The sequence below is a fragment of the Poecilia reticulata genome, linkage group LG13 (genome assembly GCF_000633615.1).
Source record: "Poecilia reticulata strain Guanapo linkage group LG13, Guppy_female_1.0+MT, whole genome shotgun sequence".
Taxonomy (NCBI): domain Eukaryota; kingdom Metazoa; phylum Chordata; class Actinopteri; order Cyprinodontiformes; family Poeciliidae; genus Poecilia; species Poecilia reticulata.
Window position 1 is genome coordinate 21,462,896 of NC_024343.1, and position 18,885 is coordinate 21,481,780.

Consider the following 18,885-nt stretch of genomic DNA (forward strand, 5'->3'; position numbering starts at 1 on the left):
GAAATAGGCGTGGATTGGACAATGTGCGGACATAAAAGAGAAGCAGCAAAGATGTGAAATAAATGGTGGCCGAGAAAAAAAAAACTAGCATATCAAAATAAAACCAGTCTACAAAAACATTATATTATCAATAAATTCTTGCTTCATTATTTAAAATGCATCAGTCGTATCCTTATAAGACAAATAAAATATGCTATTTGTTTAAATAAAGTTGATATCTTGCGATTTAGTTGTTATAAGGGTTTGGCTGTTGAGTGCACTATGAAAGAGACTTGATGCTGGACTTTCTTCCTACATTCAATTGCATAATATTTTAACTTCGCAATAAAGTGTTAAGCATTAACACAAACAGAATTTAAACAAACAATTCAAACAATTGAAAATTAAGTTGTGAAAAACACTGTAGCAGGAAAAATTATTGCAACTACTTCTGTATACAGTGCGCAAATTATTACAATTTTTGTTCGCTCATGCTTTTATTTTGAAAGTCTTCCTTTACAGAACACTTTAGTACCGCGTGACGCTCAGTTAAGTTAGTTTGGTTAATCACCTGACTTGGTAGAAGTTTCGATTTAGTGGCAGGTCTCTGTACTATGCAATCTAACAACACTTGTGGAAAGAACTGTTCGACATTTTAATAACCTGAACCGTCATCTAGTCATGGCTTTAATCTTTGTAGTTGTGATGCTTTTAGCTGCTTTGCACGACAGCGGTGAGTACATCGGGTGCCTTCGGCGTCTCCAGTTAATTAGGTTCATATTGTATGGGTGCCCGGAAAACTTGCTGACAAAACACAAATCCCACCCTGTTAACCAGCTCCTAGAAATACATGCAATTCTTAAGTCGTGCTCCATTGTGATATGAAGTCGTATTTCACTACATATCGCCTTGTTTGCAGAAGTATGGAGAGACAAAAATGCCACAATAGAAACAAATGCACTGCTAGTTTCTTCATACCTAAAACTTCGAATGCATTTAATGAGTCAGAAAGTAGATGTGTTAGGAATTTTAACAATTTGACAATCTGTACTGTTGTTCTTTTAATTATCTTATGTTATTTAAGGATTGCTTGCTTTAGTGCACCATAACTATGAATTACAGCATGCTACCATAAGAAATAGTGAAACAATTATGCTCTTTTTATTGATCAATTTTTTTTGAACTGTTTGTTTTAATCAATTATCTATTTGTTTAGCTTTTTCTTAAATTGATTTTAGGTATTTTTTATTTATTTACTTTATTATTATTATGGCACATTTTGTCTTTGATAAGATGGGACCTTTCGCTTTGCGTCTTATTATGGAGACCACATGGTGCTGCAGAAGGCCCCACAGAAAGCTGTCCTGTGGGGCTACGGCCGTGAGAGGGAGCAGGTCGCGGTCTACCTGACGAGTTCTACGGTTCTACAGAAAGTCTTATCTGACCCTGTGACAAACGGTAAATCCAGCACCTTTGTTTCTTGTTTTGTGTGTGTCAACAGGAAAAGTTTATTTATTTTTTTAATATCTCTAGGGTACAGGCTACAAACTGAGGTCATTCCTCAATTACGCCAATTATCATCAGACGTGAGGGAGGGATTTTCACCGTTTCCCTAATCAGAGTTAAATGAAGCGATCAAATGATTTTGCGAACAACACAGCCAGCAGCCAACTTGAAATTATTATTAATTAGGTGGAATTACCAATGTTTTCATGAATGCTTCTTCGCTGAAGTGCCACTTTTAAAAGCCCACCATGGCCTATCGGAACTAATCAAGCTTAATTATGTTAGACACATTTATGTAATGGTATTACTTACACTTTCAATTAAGACAATCACCTGGAACTGAAAACCAAAGCTTGTGGTTAGGAAACGGTCTATGAAACATACTTTTCTGCTCTATAACTGAGTCTGTCTTGTGTTATAACTGCATGCATTTATGGATCCATAGGTTTGGAGCTTAGGTCCAATTTTCTGAAAACAGATATAGGAATAAATACAAATGAATGAACTCCATTTATCAAATATAGGTAGTGTATGTGATGGTAATTTTGCTAGGAGATTGTAATATTTATCATGATTTGATGAAGCTCTCAATAATGGCTGGTATACCTACAAATTACTGTGCCTTTTCTGCATTCTTGCTACTTTATAGATGGTTGGACTTTGTTTTAATTTCTCCAAAAACAAAGTTTTCTTTACAAGCCACTTACTGAAACAAATACCCACTTCTTCTTTCACAATTCATTGTGGAAGTTGGTCTTAACATGAAGTCCACAAAATGAGTTTTATTACGTATTTTTATTTCAAACACACTTATCCATAACATGGAAATAAAACATTAAAAAAATAACCTCAAAAAAAAAGAAAAGCAATGCAGATTAATCAGAAAAGCATTTCATGTAAGCATAACTACTGGTAAAAAAAAAAAAAACAAACAAAAAAAACACGCTGCTAGGACAAAGGCTACAGTAATTGGCTTACAATTGCAATTATAATGGGTGGAATGAACTGTTGTTTTGTTGCTCGGCTTTTGTGTTTTTCCCTTTCCAATTGCTTCACATAGTGTGTGCATAGGGTGTTTTCAGTCAGACGGTTTCTGATGGGTGAGGTGAAACCACTCCTCACCTTTCCAATGTCATTAATTTTGTCATTGTTTCCTAACCAGTAGCGTCTGAGAAAATTTGCTCACTATTTTCTTCTGTGTTGTCAAGAAGTGGACATACAAGTAGCTAGTTGTCTTGCAATAGGAAGATTGTAGTTTTGATTCCAACTTCCTCCTGTCACATGTTGTTGACAGATTACCCAGAGTTCCCTATGAATCTGGATATCTGTGTGCACGTCTGTCAATGTGACTGGGTGAATTCACATTGGTGTGAAATGCTTTAGGTAGTGAGTATGATTAGAAAAGTGCTTTATGAATATAGTCAATTTACCAGATATCCATTTGACTTATTCTTATTTAAAAATATATTTTGGCAAGAATCCCTTTTCTGTTTACTGCAATAAAGATTACATGGTGTATTCGCAGAAGGCAGACCATTGTCCAGATATAGAAGTTTTGTTTTAGAAGGGTTTGGTTTTAAAGGCTCTCCTTTTTGTCAGTGAGTTTTAAAATTATTTGCCTTCACAAACAAAAAACAGTAAGGCTGTTATGTGTTTTTTTGTGCTGCTCACAAAAATGGCCAGGATTCTCTTGCAAAAGAGAATTTTAATCTAAATAAAATTATTGTGGTGAAATAAAGAGCAATAATGATGCAGATTTTTTATGACATTTCTCCTTTAAGCACATGTCTAAATGCATTTTCTAAAGCAGGGGTTTTCAAATGCAGGCCTCGAGGGATGGTGTCCTACAATTTTTAGCTGCGTCTGAGCTTCAGTACACCTTAGTCAAGTAATGAGGTCATTAGCAGGACTCTGGAGAACCTGACTGCATAATGAGGAGATGATAAAACCATTTGATTTAGCTTGCATGTGCACAGCTCAGAACACAAGTACCACACATCGTTGTAATTCCATAGATGTTTTCTTATCACCACATTTATCAATTGCTCTAAATAAAATGAAGATAACTGTACCTTGTGATCCTCAAAAGTTCTGCAAGTCATTACTGTAAAAGGACAGAGCAGGTTAACGGCATAGCTCAATCACCCATCATTCAGATTGCGAAATCACCAATTTTACGAGCTTGTTTTCTGGTTTTCTTGGAGCCTGTAGATTCCAAGTCAAAAATGTGTCATCAGTGCAGTGTCGGGGTTTTAACTTTTTTCACAAGCTACATCGTGTGACAAACTAATTTTACCCACCATTGCAAATAATCCAGAATAAAACCCCCCAAAAGATTTTGGTTTGATTGCGTGTGTTGATGATTTGTTTTTCCTCCAACAGGCATTTGGCAAGTCACCCTTGAACCCGTTGATGCTGGTGGTCCCTACAGCATATACGCTGTAGCTGAAGGTAGCATAAGTAGCCTGAAAGATGTGCTGTTTGGAGACATTTGGCTATGTGGAGGCCAGAGCAACATGTTATTCACAATGTCCCAGGTAAACTATGTGCAGTAAACACCTGTCTGACTGGATCTGGGGCTGAAAGAAAACATTCAACCCTCTTCTTACTAAGTCACTGGAATAGCTGCCAGGTGCTGTTTGCAGTTTGGTGGAAATGGTCAGGTGCTATTTCCACCCAACCGGTTCCAGTGCTTCCTATTTCTTTTCGAGCATGTTAAGATAGTTGTGGTACAAAAATATGTCTTTTGCATTCCTTGTGCATGTGTGTGATTTTGTACTTCTATCATGTTCAAAATAAGAAAAAAAAAAAATCTATCAGTGCTAGTGCTTACTAAGCAGCAGTTTATGTCCGCAAAGATAACATTGTGGCTTTGGCACAGTGAACTTTAACTATCCAGCCCCAGTTTGCTGCTGGACCAGAGAGTTAAAGGCAGCCTCATTGGTTTACAGCAGCCATATTTGAAACTCTCAAGTGTAGTTATTTTTAACCAGTCAAATTTAAAACTCAAACGTTGGAGAAACACCACACCAACAAGAAGAAACTCTCTGATTAGCATCAGAGTAACAGAAGCTGATTTTTTTTCCCTATATTCATGTAGTTTGTTTTGAAATTGCCCAACACTGAGCTTTAGTAGCACAATGTGCCGTTTAAATCCGTAAACATTGTTTGCCACTCAGACCTCTAGCATTGTTCATCTTATCATGTCTGTAAGCTTGGTTTAACTCCTGCTGTCCAGTTGCTGATGTAGATGAGAGTTGAGCTGATCAGGATTGTGAGCCTTAGTAAAATTAAAGTGAAGATATTTTCTCATCTGTTTTCAGAGACGTTTTAATACAACTATATAATGTAACTCAATTGGTTAAATTGTCTCAAAAGAGGCAAGGCTCAAGCAATAAGTGAATGAAATGCTTGTAATTGTGTGACTCTGACTTGACCTTTGAATGGTAGCAAGGCAAACTAGATTTTTACACAGCCAATTTGCGTTGCTGCCTCTTGCACCAGTCTCAGTTGAGAGCTGGAACTTCCTTGGGGGGGAAAAAAAGCCCTAAAAGTTAGGATAGTGCAATACAAGGTCTGGTCTAAACTTCACAATTTACTCATTTCTTTTTCTTTTTTATTCTCAAATAGATTTTCAATTCATCTGAGGAGCTTGCGCTCTCATCTAAATATCCTCATGTAAGGCCTTTTATGACGGCTTTGAACATGAGTAAAACTGAGCTGATTGATCTCATCCAAGTGGAAATACCCTGGTCTGCTCCCAACAGCAGTAAGACTGTTTCTTCCAATAAACTGTTCAATGTTTTAGTTCTGTGTACTGAGGTATATGAGGGGAATGATTGCACAACATACAGTGGCTATGTTTTAATCTAAAATCGAATGCACATGGACGGATTTACTGTGGATTTTCTCTCATCCCAACAGTATCAGAATTACATCTACACTCCACCGATATTTTATAAAATGTTTCTAAGGAACTTTCACACCAATAACACCCTTTTTGTAACCATCAGCGATTCAGCCAAAGATCAGCGAGGGTGTATGTAGAAATTTGAATCTGTGTAATTTAGACTGCTGTAAGGATTTCTGAAAAATCCTTACAGGATGCATTTAAGCAGGCATTCAGTCTTTTTTTTGTTTTGTTTTTTTTTTGTTTTATGATCATTCCATCCTACTGCAGCAGCTCAAACCTGTAATTAATAGCCATAAATTAATCCAATATTAACTGTATATAAACTTCTCACCTGAGCTTTACAATATTTCTGAACTTACAGGTGTGCTGGCAGAGTTCTCTGGGTTGTGCTGGCTCTTTGGGCGTTACATGTATGAGAAGTTGAATTACCCCATAGGACTGGTGGAATCAAGTTGGGGAGGCACACCTGTAGAAGCCTGGTCGTCCACAAGAGCGCTGAAGCAGTGTGGACTGGTGCCGAGTGAGGACATGTTTGAACTTGAAGACGACATAATCCAGCAAACTGAAAAGTATGTCTCCATATTGTTTAAAACCCTTTAAGCCCTAAGTTTTGCTTATTTTAATTGTACGGAGTTCTTTATAAGTCTTGTGAGTAAATATATTTGCTCATTTCTCCACAACTGAAACTTTCAGTATCTAACAGTTATTGCAATTTACCATCTATTAAGAGTGTTTCATGAGATTAAACCGAAGGCAAAAAATGCTCCCTGCTGCAGCAGGGAGCATTTTGACCATAGTAACCCAATATTGGCTGGAAAGCGCAACGTCTCCCCTTTCAGAAGCTGTTGGAATTTTTCAAATAGCGCAAAGTATCAGAAAGTCGGCGTGTAAAAAATGTGTCATCTGCGACACCTTTCGGGCGATAAGGGTTAATGATCTCTGCTTGTTCTAATCCCTCAGTTCTATGCTGAAGAGCACCGTTTTGTGGAATGCAATGATCCATCCATTCCTCAATATGACCATCTACGGAGCCATCTGGTACCAAGGTAGCAAAGCCATGACATATGAAAGGCATTTTGAAAAATGTATACTCCATAAAAATCTATAAAAATGTTTTCTCCTTTCCAGGTGAGGCGAATGCAGAGTACCATAAGGACAAGTACAACTGCTCATTCCCTACAATGATAAATGACTGGAGGATGGCATTTCACCAAGGCTCAGGGGGGCAGACTGATCCTAACTTCCCATTTGGATTTGTCCAAGTATGCAGTGCATTTTGCTCTTTAAATCTAAAAAAGAGCCAAACAAGCAGAAGATACAAGGCAATATTTTTATTTCTACAGTTATTTTGCATCAGGTATATTATTTATTTGCATGCACAGCTATCCACATACAAAGAAAGCGCCACAGATGACGGCTTTCCAGACATTCGCTGGCACCAGACTGCAGATGTGGGATTTGTCCCAAACATTAGGATGAAGAACACCTTTATGGCGGTTGCTTTCGATTTACCAGATAATACGTCACCATATGGCACGTAAGGATGCAGTTTCTAAAAATGCTGTGCACTTAGAATCTGTTCAAAATTTGAAACTTTTCCTAAATGCACTTGCTTTGGACAGCAGTCGTCCATGTTGGCAGAAATTCATGCAGCTGTGGTCTTCAGGAGTGTAAATCAGCCAAAGTCTGGCCACAATAGAACAAACAAGTGTGAGCTATGCTGTCAAATAATATGACAATATTTCAAGTGTTGAGGAGAAGAATACAGGAGTTTTTTGAGGACAGAAATAAATGGAGAGAGATTTGTCCAGTTTTCTTCTATATTTTACTGTATTGACTATCTTTAGTCTTCTTTGCTCATATTCTGTAGCAGTGTTATGGAAAATAATTTTCTATTTCAGAATCCACCCTAGAGACAAACAAGATGTTGCCCACAGACTAACGCTGGGTGCCAGAGCTGTGGCTTATGGGGAAAAAGGCGTCTCTTTCCAGGGACCTTTCCCCAAAGTAATTGTGCCGAGTGAAAGCACAGTCAACGTCACCTATGACCAGGGGATCTTCGTTACACCATCTAAAGACATATTTGAGGTGAGGATCACTGCAGAATGCAGGCGCTACTTTATACATTAGAATATTAAAAGTTATTTCAGTAATTCAATTCAAAAAGTGAACTTTGTATATCACGGAAGTCCTTTACACATAATGTATTTATTGAGTGGAAGAAAAATTTTTCAAAAAGAACAAGGACGACTGCAGCTTTTGTCTGTTCAAAAGTTGGAGGTGGATTCTGCCCTTATCCACTCTGTGTGGAGAGCAGCTGGAGTCGGAACGTCAAGTGGTGCCTTTCCTTTAGCCTTTTTAAGATGCAGCTCATTGCCCGGCTCATTTCATCAGGGGACGGCATAAGAACTCAAAAAGACAAGAATGTCATCATTTGTGCCCTGAATTAGTTTGATAATGCGTAGCTGCAGACTCAAAAATCCCACAACCCCAAATCCTGTGCATTTCATGTCTGGCACTTAGACAAAGGAATCTGTCCACGTTCTACATTTGGTTCACGGCTATGCATAAATAATGTAAATTGATTGTAAATGTAGCCGTAAGAGGTCAGAGGTCGGATGACATATGGTGACAGTCATGTTTAGACAATTGGACATGACAACAAAGAATTTATGAACAGCAGATGGTCTTAAAACGGTGAGGGCTGAGAAACGACTTAATGAGTTTACCATGGCTTTCTTCCGTGTTAATATAGCTGGGAGTGAGAGTTTCTTAGCATTAATGGGGCCTTGGTCCACTATGTATTGTGGATAAGGACCCAGTAAAATGGTGAAATTATGACTATTTTACTACCATACATCATTAAGGAGGATGTTGCCTCAAATGCTAAAGTTAATATTTGAGGCGTTTGTTTCTCTCTGGGACTGAATTGTAAGGTGCTTTTTTCCCCCCTACTTCTTCTTTGCCAACCATATAAAGTCTTTCATTTGTGAAAATTAAAAAATGGTACTGGGTGCTTAAAACTGGCTTACCAAAAGCACACAGATGTTTAAAGTATGATTGTTGTATTTCTTGGGTTAAAACACTTCTGCACAAGAGAGAAAAGGTATTAAAGTGACTCTTCCAAAGTTCTTTCTATTGAAAGCAAATGTAGCATTTCATTAAAACACCAATGTCCTAGAGTCTAGAGCAGGGGTGTCAAACTCCAGTCCTCCAGGGCCGCTGTCCTGCAGTTTTTAGATGTGCCACAGGTACAAAACACCTGAATCAAATGGCTTAATTRCCTCCTCAGTTCTCCAGAGCCTTGCTAATKACTTAATTATTCTATTCAGGTGTGGTGCAGCAGAGGCACTTCTAAAAGTTSMAGRMCACCGGCCCTCGAGGACTGGAGTTTGACACCCCTGGTCTAGAGGAAGAGAAAAGTGGCAAATAATCCAAGTTGTTTGAGATCCAGTGTGAGTTTTCTACAGTCAGTTTAGAGTAGGGCAGCCAAGTTTTCTATTTGAGTATTTTAGCTGACATTATTGGACTTGATAATGCAGACAAGCTAAAGTCAACTTTTAAAGCAGCCTCAGCAGAAGCACAGGCTGATCACCTTCACACCACATTGTTGCAACAATTCACGCAAAATGAACTCTGACCTTGTATTATATTGTACATGGATATACTTCTCAATAGCCTATGTTGTAAAAATACTTTTTAAAGAAAAGTCTTATGTAGTCTACACATACTTTGAAACCAAGCTTTGGGTTTCCATTAGCTGCAAACTAAATAAATTGAACAGAAATATACACTTTAAATTACTGCGGTGTAATAATTACATGCATTTTTTACTTTTAAAAGTTACTGAAATAACTTACTGGAGTAGCATTTTTTTTCACCATTTTTCTTAAAGTTCTACATTAACTAACCTTGCATAACGTAAACCAATACTACTATACCTTTAGATGTTAATGTATTTGACTGGAATGACAAAAAAAATAAATCGTTATAATTTTATTATTTTTCATTACAGATCTGTTGCTCAGGGAAGAATGTGTCATGTGAATCCGACTCCCTTTGGTCACCAGCTCCCATTATGGTTTGGAATCAGACCACAATCCAGCTGTCTGCTTCTGCATGCCCACCATCTAAAGTTGCTGCTCTTAGATACGGATGGAGAGACTGGCCCTGTGAATTTAAAGCATGTCCCGTTTATGATTCCAGTAAGAATTTACCTGCGCCTCCTTTTATCACCAGTCAATATGCAAGTAATCAAATTTGGTAAAGCACCTAAACTAGAAGGTGAGGGTGGGGAAAAAAATGAAGGGATTTAAATAGATTTTTTTTCTCTTTTCTAAGTAACTATTTTTATGAATAATGAAATGACTGGTAAAAGCATACAATTATGTCCGCAAAGGTTGACTCTGTTTTTATGACGGCAATATTAAGTAGTGACAACTTTAGTCCGATTTTCTCAGAATAAATGGATAATTTTATGGTCATTCACGCATAAGAATGTCTAAACTTTGTTTATGCTATAATGTTTGTCACCAGGTGATGCAATAAGTCTGATTTCTTGGTGTAATAAGGATTATGTTGTGAAAACCAGTGTCTTAATATTTCAGCCATTCTGATTTTATATTTTTATGTCAAATTATTTTTCAGAATTAATTCTCTATAGTTTTCTTTTGTATTCTCTCAAAACAAAGTACTATTAATTTATGGGTGATATTTCTACAGAAGTTGAGGTTTAAATATGGAGCCTGTGGAAACCACAGACCAGAATAGATGGGAAAGAATGAATGGGTGGATAGAAAACAAAGAAAATGCTAAAGGATATTGGACAAACTGCAGATGGATGCGTACAAGTTGTAGATGATATACAAGTCTGGCAACATGTTTTTCCATGTTGTTTTTTCCAAGTCATCTCCCCCCCCCCCCCCCAAAACCTGAAAACTACACTAAAACTATAGTAGATCATTGGATTATTAGAAAAGTTGAAAACTTCCTGAAAATGTGTAAAAATCAGATGTGCAGGGTTCCTAGAACATATTTCTTTGAAGTATTTTCCTTTAAGTATTGGGGAGGAAACTGTACTTTGACTGCATTTCATATTGTTTAAATGTTAAATCCCTTTGTTTTTGTCTTTTAAACCATCATTTGATCGATGTTCCCATCTATCCATCCAGCCATGTTTGTCAACATTGTGTGTTCATTTATTGTAATGCTTGTGTGTATATTTTGAAAACGAATGAGGAATTGCACTAATTTGTGTCTATAATATTAAAAATGTGTGGAGATGCTGATCGATCATTTACTTATTTTTATAATGAAGCAAACAAATGTAAAATAAATCCATACTCTTGGGACAAAACATTTAAATGGCATTTTAATTATATATACAACTCTTCATCGTGATTATACACAGTTATGTAACGTTTGCTTCTGTAATCCACGTTGATAGACAAGATTTTATACTTTTAAAAAATGGAACAACATAAAGATCATTTCTACAAACAGACATCTCCCTTTATATTAACATACAGAAACCAGATATTTGATTTTTTGCTCGCAACAGCTCAGCCATGTTTACCATGTAGACACTCGTGGGTATTTCATTGGAGAAATCCTGAAAGATCACACACTAGAAATGTTTGAGTTCAACAAGCCTCTGATTTTTGAAATGGTGAACTGAAGGAAAAAATACGCGAGTTCAGAGAGGACTCAAGAGCCAAAATAAGAAGTGGAGGGCTTCATGGTGGGAGAGGTCTGGTGTTGCTGATGCGAGGAACTAGGAGATGGAGGCGATTGTCCTGAAGAAAGAAAATGATTAACATTAACGGGTGTAAAGTCATTCACAGTCAGCCGGCGGACCACCTGGGCAACGTGAGGGCAAAGCTCATAAGAAAGACTCCCTGGAATAAGGAAGCCAGGAATGATTTGTCAAAGAGTTCTGAGTTTATTACAAGCCAAACAGGAATAAACCAGCTGACAACTGGTTAGCTCTGGTTATTCTGTGTATTCTGCAAGTTTACTGACGTGTTTATTACTTCCATCTTAAATCAAGGAGTTTGATTTCCAACCTGATCAGGTGATGTGCAAACTATGGTAAACTGGTTACTACAAATGGTGTGCATCCAATGCCACACATAAGCAAATGCCTAGGAGTATCTTTACTTTAAATGTAGGATTCACCAAAAAGCACTCAGTTTTATGATTTAATGACATTTCATGTTCACCACAGTAATGGGGAAGAAGTGGGTTTGGTCTTTACATGTACTAAACAAAAGTTCCGCTTCCCTCATGCAACAGAATTATGGTCGGTCAATCAGTGAGAACAACAATGAACGGCCAGCTGGTTATATTTATGTAAACATCTTCAGATATGCCAGTTTTAAAGTATTTACAAAAGATATGTAACAATTGCTAATTGTTTCAATTAAAATAAAAAATCCCATTGCTGCTACTTATAATGTTAATGCAGTTATGTCAATTAGTTTTTTATTTTATTTTCATACCTTACTGAAGCAGTTCTCCAAGTTACATGAACCATCATAAAAAGGGGTAATCTGCAATACTGCATAGCATTAACATGCTACTGCACCTGTGATGTGCTCCATCTTGATGCTCCCATGCAGGCCTTGGTGTCTCAGGTAGGCCTCAAAGCTAATCGAGGCGTCATCTTCTGATAGGCCGCGAGGGAGCTGGCCATCACTATGACGACACACCTCGAAACGAACCCATCTGTAGCTGGGTGGTGAAGGCAAAATTGCACAGTTAAGAAAAAAGACAAAAACTACTGCTGAGCTGCAGCTGATTTTCTTAAATATTCTGTGCTTGTCTAAACTCTATAAACTTAGCGTAAGTTTGCAACAGTTTTGTTCAAATCAAATAGAGAATTAAAATCAAATGGACAAACGGTGCAGTTGGACGCAACACATAGGCCATAATATTCTAATGTTTCATGTATTAGCAATTTACATTCAAATCACATGTACAGCACATCGGACTGATGTAGATTCCCATTGATGAATTTAATAAAGTGGTAAAACATAATCACGGAGGGAAAAAAGTGAAAAAAAATGTGGGACAATCACAACTGCAATGAAAATCACCATTGCAGTGAAACAGTATTACATCACATGGTATTTGAACATCATGCAGCCACTTCTAGTTGGTACCACGTGATCAAAATTCATAAAAGCAGCACAGTAAAAAAGGAGTCTTTGACAGGAAGTTTTTGCAGCGGTTTGTCATGATTGACAAGATATGAGGGTATATTAAAGCAAATTTTAAAAACACAAATTTTTAAAACAAAAAGCTTTGTTTTAAAACTTCCATTTTCTTTTAACTTCACATGCTTTGTACTTTAAAGCAAAATGTTTCTATTGTGTTCTTAGAGGGAAAAATTATTACAGATTGCATGAAATTTTTAAATAAGTAAAATTAAGGATTAAATAAATTACAAATGCAAAGTTTTCTTTGTAATATACGGAGCTACTGCCGGTTGTTTAATCAAAATGAAGCTTCAAGATAAGTGATTTTACTGCACTAATTTTATTTACTTAATTCAGCCTTTGCTTTGACTGTTTGCTGCATGGCTGCATTACTCTTACTTTACTTTTCACTTTGTGTTCAATTCAAATTTGAAAAATATTCCATAAACACAATGTGACTGAAACAGAACAGAAAACTGAGTGTGAAAGAAGGATTATAGCTTTTATGCAACAGGCTAAAAGAACTCACTTGCTACATTTGCGAGCTCCAGGACAGCTCTGGATGAGATTCTGAATAGTTGGATGAGAAAAGCCGAAGAAGTCCGCTCCTGATGGAATTATGGGCACCACGGCCTGGGAACTAAGAAAGGAAAATGTTAAAGATAATCAGTCTTAAGTGTTTTAAGAACAGTAACAAAAAACTAATTAGCCTCAACAATTTTTGTTTGGCACCTATATCAACCATGTGCTTAGACCGAGACATGATTTTTTTTTCTATTTTAAGTACCTCAGGAATTATTAGTAGGGCTTTTTGTGGTTAAACATTCTACCTGTTGGACGCGATAGCCTTCAGCAGATTTGAATGGCATGTCAGAGCAGAGGAGGCTACGATGGCATTCTGAGGATCTTCTTCAGGTACAATCTCAAACTAGAGATGAAAGGTAGAAAAAAAAGATTAACCCACTGTGCAATAAATCTGCTTATGTGTGTTGACCTCAGACGACTTTATGTCAAATCTGTGATTTTAACATTTATAATGCACTTAAGAAGCTATAGCATAGTCCCTGCGTGTTTTCACCTGTGGACCTGTCCCCCCGTCCTTAATTTGGCAGGTGTAGAGACACTGCTGCTCAGGGTGTTTCATGCTGGCATAGACACGCGTGCTGCAGAAGCCCACTGGGTATATGGCACACTCATCGTAAAACAAAGTCCTGTCTGTGATTATCTGAAGAGCAGCCAAGAAGATCAGATTCAATAAACAGTGGTTGGCGTTAGCTACAAAAATGTATATATATATATGTGTGTGTGTTAAGACTTATTAACTTAATGCTATAACTATATTATTAAAGGGTCATCTCAGATGCCAACCTCTCCTAGGCTGTAGACTGTTAAACCTCCGAGTACGATGGGAAACACGGGACGACCCGATGAGTCCAGCGGAATGGGCTGCACCAGTCTGCGTGACCCGTCTGCCAGCTTCCTCTTCTTGGACATCTTCTTCGGAACTGGAGACACATTTTGTGACATTTACCTATATCCGAACGTAACACATATGTATTCGCTTTCACGCTTACATTCTTCCTTTCCGTTTTCCTTTCCCCGGTCTTTCCTTTCTTTCTTGGGTTTTTTAAGGAGGCCCTCCTCTCCTATTGACACCAGTGACATTGGGTTATGTGCCAAAGACGAGCCTGAAGCCCCTGCAGCAGGAGCTGAAGTCAGTGCCGCAGGTGGAACAGAAGGAACGGAGCTGGAACTAGGTGTAGGCAGTAGCTCCCCCTCTGACAGAGTCTGGTATTGCAACAAGGACTTTAATAAGAACCTAGACAACAAGAAAAGTAACCCAATTTACCACATAGCTTCGGAGATCTGCTTGGAAAAATTAAGTACAAAATCTATATATGTACTTACTTGCGCTCCTCTTTTGCTCTTAGAAACTTCTCTTCTGTGTGAGCAATTTCATCACAGAGTGCAGCATTTTCCTGAGGAATGGAGACCAGTACAGTCAGGCTGCATGCCAAAATACATTTCGCATCACCTATACATGCATCTCTGCAGTCAGTGAAAAGAAAGTATATAATAAAAAACATAATCATGTTCAGGTTCTCCAGGCATGAAAGGTGGCTATTGATTACCTTTCAGATCTTTATATCAACAGGTGAGTTATTAGTGCAGAAAATGGCTGCATCAAATAAGTGATCCTAAGTTTAGATACAAAGTCAGGGTTAAACTTTTTAACACAGCTTTTTCAATATGGCTTTGTATTTATTTTACATAAGTTACCAGTGTGCTGTGCACTGCTGTACACTTGACGTTAGATTAAAACATATGATGGAATATGATAAGAATCAGATCAATTTTAATAATAGAGAAGAGTAATCTTTCACTTGTCACTCGGTGTTTGAGCACTAAAATGACACCATAAAGAAAACTCTGAACGGAACAAAAATGTGCTTTCTTTTCTCAGCACTATATGTACAAAGTTAGTATGTAGCATTTAGCTAAATCCATATTTGTTCTAAGGATGTAGCTCATTGTATTTAATGAGTAACAAAACCTTGACAAACATGAATGCAAAGTTTCCTTACAAATATCATGGTGCGAGCAGCTTTGCGCAGCCTCTGGTACTTGAGTCTGTACTTCTCGTTTTGTTTTTTTCGCTGGCCCCTCTTTATCTTCGGTTTCTGCTCCGAGGAACTTGAGGGAGAGGGAAACGCAGGCATGGAGGCCCCGGAGCCAGAGCTGGAGGCTCCGCTCTGAGGCGCTGGCGGCGGCGAGCTGAGGAAAGCCTGGGCTGTGAGGGCCTGCTGCCGCTCCCCATCGGTCTGCAAGGAGGCAGAGAGAGACAGGAAGGTGTTCAGAGTACGTGAAGATGACGGCTGTGTTGCTTTCAGCTTAGTGGAATGTGGACAGCTAACACAGGATCTCACATGAAATGCTATAATGACAAACAAATAACAAAATATGCTCGGATTGTTGAAGCTTTAGATGGAACACTCAAATGTCTCCAAAGGCATGAGTGCCACAATTCGATACATCAAGAAGTCGTTGAATAAATATTTGCATCTCTAATAATTTCTATAAAAATGTAAACACATACGTGAAAGAAACACACTTCTCAATAACTATTCAAATGAAATATTTTATTCATCAAAGGTGAAAATAATTCTGCAAATGTGCATTCCTTATATTTTATAATCATCTAATATAATCTGTTTATTTGATGTCATTTTATTTTAGTCTATCATGCCTTAAGCATCAAAATGATCAGGTGGGACTCAGACTGCTCAACCTCAGGGTCTGCAGTCTCAGTTGTTGTTCAGATTAACCAATCAGATGTTTGGGTTCTTTTGATGTTGTGCAGAGGCAGTTTAAATCATTTCACTATGACTTACAGCCTGGGATTTGAAAAAATAAAGAAATAATCCAATATTTAAATATAATGAATTAATATCTGAAATGTAATTGGATTGCACTGTAGTTAATAAATATTTAAATATTACTGATGCTTTAATTATTTATTTAATGTACAGTCACATTCCATAAATTAGGATATTATTGGAAAGTATCTCAAGTAAAACACATTATAAAGATTAACTCCACAAAGACTGATGTTTTAAAGATTATATTAATGTGAATTATGACGGTTTCTTGCTTACCGCTCATAAAAAGGTGACATTTAGGATTGCAATATTATATCGGACCAATAAAAATTCTTTTTAATGCAGAAATGTGAGTCAAATGAAAAATGTGTTTAATATCTGCCTGTAGGTTGTTATTTTGAAAAGCTACTTTTAATCTGACAAACAAGACACATTGGAACCCATATTTACTAAATATCACTAATTTCTTTGTATTTAATTCAAATGATCAAATAGTAATACATATTTAACAAACTATTTTTTGAATTGTGGTATGTACATATTTGTCCAAAAACAAATCTACCAACAAGCTGTGCATAGTAATCAGACATTCCTATTTCGTATTCTACTTTCATTATATTTATTGGAGAAAAGTAGAACTGACACAAACGTCTAACATAGATCTTCTGTATCTACGATGGCCTCAGTAGTAAACAGTACATCAGAAAATGTCTATGTACATTTTTGTGAATTAAATATTGTTTTTAGAGTTGGTGTAAAACAAACGTCAGTTTCCCAGAAAACTCACCAGTAATGCAAAGACTCCGTTTCTGTTTTCAATCCTCTTGAATCTCCTGCTGCCTTTTTGTGTCTGAAACATAGTGTGAGACTGAGGCCGAATGCACTGGGGGAGGAAAATCTATTTAGTCTAAATCTGTCGGTTAGGTTTAGGTAAACTATATCCTTGTTAGCTACAGCAGCTTTAAAGATTATGCATGTTGGCTCCAAGGAACCCTTCGACATAATCACAGTTCAAAAATGTTCATATATGATCAAATATGGTCTACAAAGCAGGATGGGAAAACATGGAGAAATTAAAAGACATTCACACAAACGCAAGGGAGAACTTCAATAGTGTAGGAAAATAAATAATCCTTACCTCACGATACATGACGGCTTCCAGGCTCGATTTTGCACTGTTGAGAACATAACAATGAAATCACAGGTAGGTTTAGAAATCACTAATAAGAGTGTGACAGAACAGCATACAAAATTTACAGTTTTGTTCAAATTAATGCATGCTAACGTCACCGATTATCAAATGAGGAACTTTTAGTGTCAAAATGCACACGAAAACTTTTTTAGCATCAAATGAGAACGATTACTGTACTTGGATTGAACAAGTTCCCGGTCAATGATTCTCTGCTTAATCTCCTTTATGTGCATGGGACGGCCAGCTTCCTCCAGTACGATCTTACACCAGAAAAAGCAAAATTACCGGCACAGAAACCCAAATAAACGGCTAAAGCAGCAGATGCTGGCAGAATTAGGTGTAATAAATTTGTGAGTAATACCTGAGCGGCATCAAGCCATGTGAGATTTGGTTTCTCAGTAATTTCACTGGGTGGTTCACTGCAAACGGATAAACAAACACATAAAACATAACGATGATGACTGAATCAAAATAAGATGACGCACTGAGAAATAGGCAACTGGTGACCAGAATATATTATGTCTACTTATCCTAATTCATTCTGAGCATGTAACTGAGACACAGCTAAAAACAAAAACAAATCATTGGAAAACACAATCTACAAGAATGTTGAGCCTCTGGAGGGTCCAAACTACAGCCCCTCTTCACATTTCCTGAGACAAACGTTAAAATTCAGTGTGCAGTTAAGATCTTGTTCATATAGCTGAATACAATAAATTGTGCATACACAACATGTTTACCATTTATGCTAATGCACAAAAAAATACGTTTAGCGACAACTGCAGTATTTTTGAACAGACCTCTCTAGATTCTCTGCTGTCCCAGACAGGCTTGCTATACTATCCAGAGCAGGAAAAAGAGAGTAGTTTGTCTGCCCATCAGGCTCCATTTCAGATTCAAACGTGTTGAGTGACTCCATTGACCACAGGGCAAATACTCTGCTGGGAAAAATAGACATATTAGAACAGCCAGTACAGAAACCAAGACTTCGTGTATATGTATGACCTAGCGTGTGGTAACAACATTAAATAACAGTAACCATAATTGGTTTGATATTCAGCAAACGAATACCTGCAGCAATGCAGCAAAACCTAAGGTGCTCCTTTTTGTTAGGTCCTGTGGCAAGTGGAACCTTTGTGTTGTTTACTCGCAGAGTGAGACTGAGTCTGAGCGCTAATGCTAACTAGTCGACATGTTAGACACTGCTCTATGTCTTTTTAGCAATTAAGCAACAAGCTTTATTTTTATGAACACACATTTGATTCAGTTTCCATCTAAAAAAAAAAAAACTGGACAATGTTGTTATCATTATGTCTATGGCTGTTATTCCGAGCATTTCATTCGTGAGCACTTTTACAGGATATCCGGGTTTAACCCAAAATGAATTAACAAATTAAAAGTTCCGTCACTGCAAAAATAGAAAGCTTTCCGCACATGAAAATAGTAGCGGTAGTATTACATATAAGCGATTTGCTGGCACTAATAATATGATTAAAATTGAATATGCCATAAAAAAGACCAACTTAAGTCTATCTTTATTTTTGCTATTTACAATTCTAAATTGGTTCATAAAGGTGTTATATTTAGGTATTTAGGTTTTATTTATTTATTTATTTATTTATTTATTTATTTATTTATTTAGTGTGTGTGTGTGTGTGCGTGTGCGTGTGTGTGTGTGTGTGTGTGTGTGTGTGTGTGTGTGTGTGTGTGTGTGTG

The 18,885-nt window shown here is 37.2% G+C and overlaps 2 protein-coding genes across 4 annotated transcripts; one reads left to right on the forward strand and one right to left on the reverse strand.

The window, feature by feature from the left end:
* Window positions 1-527: 527 nt before the first annotated feature.
* siae (sialic acid acetylesterase) lies at window positions 528-10,686 on the forward strand. The gene is made up of 10 exons (XM_008425990.1): window positions 528-712; window positions 1,273-1,437; window positions 3,868-4,022; window positions 5,116-5,254; window positions 5,760-5,967; window positions 6,359-6,444; window positions 6,527-6,660; window positions 6,781-6,935; window positions 7,300-7,486; window positions 9,414-10,686. The coding sequence occupies exons 1-10, from the start codon at window positions 661-663 to the stop codon at window positions 9,663-9,665; spliced, it is 1,533 nt and encodes a 510-aa protein (XP_008424212.1). The 5' UTR covers window positions 528-660; the 3' UTR covers window positions 9,666-10,686.
* A 55-nt stretch (window positions 10,687-10,741) lies between these two features.
* Window positions 10,742-18,514, reverse strand: tbrg1 (transforming growth factor beta regulator 1). Of its 3 annotated transcripts, none has more exons than XM_008425992.2 (15): window positions 18,241-18,514; window positions 17,970-18,110; window positions 17,531-17,588; window positions 17,347-17,429; window positions 17,116-17,152; window positions 16,765-16,827; window positions 15,183-15,419; window positions 14,506-14,576; window positions 14,172-14,416; window positions 13,966-14,102; window positions 13,676-13,822; window positions 13,428-13,525; window positions 13,127-13,237; window positions 11,985-12,130; window positions 10,742-11,193 (listed from the first exon to the last, which is right to left on the reverse strand). In XM_008425992.2, exons 2-15 carry the CDS (start codon window positions 18,086-18,088, stop codon window positions 11,105-11,107), a joined length of 1,641 nt encoding a protein of 546 aa, XP_008424214.1. In that variant the 5' UTR covers window positions 18,089-18,110; window positions 18,241-18,514; the 3' UTR covers window positions 10,742-11,104. The 3 variants fall into 3 exon arrangements, with proteins under 3 accessions (XP_008424214.1, XP_008424213.1, XP_017163883.1); XM_008425991.2 differs by having other exon boundaries at window positions 17,970-18,107; window positions 18,241-18,513; XM_017308394.1 differs by lacking the exon at window positions 16,765-16,827 and having other exon boundaries at window positions 17,970-18,107.
* Window positions 18,515-18,885: the final 371 nt, after the last annotated feature.

What these genes read in the sequence shown, in the direction of transcription:
- siae (XM_008425990.1), top strand. Translation starts at nt 661, where the DNA reads ATGGCTTTAATCTTTGTAGTTGTGATGCTTTTAGCTGCTTTGCACGAC. An exon ending in TGTTATTCACAATGTCCCAG is followed by an intron (nt 4,023 to 5,115) that starts GTAAACTATGTG and finishes ATTCTCAAATAG; the next exon opens with ATTTTCAATTCATCTGAGGA. An exon ending in CGGAGCCATCTGGTACCAAG is followed by an intron (nt 6,445 to 6,526) that starts GTAGCAAAGCCA and finishes TCTCCTTTCCAG; the next exon opens with GTGAGGCGAATGCAGAGTAC.
- tbrg1 (XM_008425992.2), bottom strand. Translation starts at nt 18,088, where the DNA reads ATGGAGTCACTCAACACGTTTGAATCTGAAATGGAGCCTGATGGGCAG. An exon ending in AAGCCGTCATGTATCGTGAG is followed by an intron (nt 16,828 to 17,115) that starts GTAAGGATTATT and finishes ACTATGTTTCAG; the next exon opens with ACACAAAAAGGCAGCAGGAG. An exon ending in ACGGAGTCTTTGCATTACTG is followed by an intron (nt 15,420 to 16,764) that starts GTGAGTTTTCTG and finishes GCCTCCTTGCAG; the next exon opens with ACCGATGGGGAGCGGCAGCA.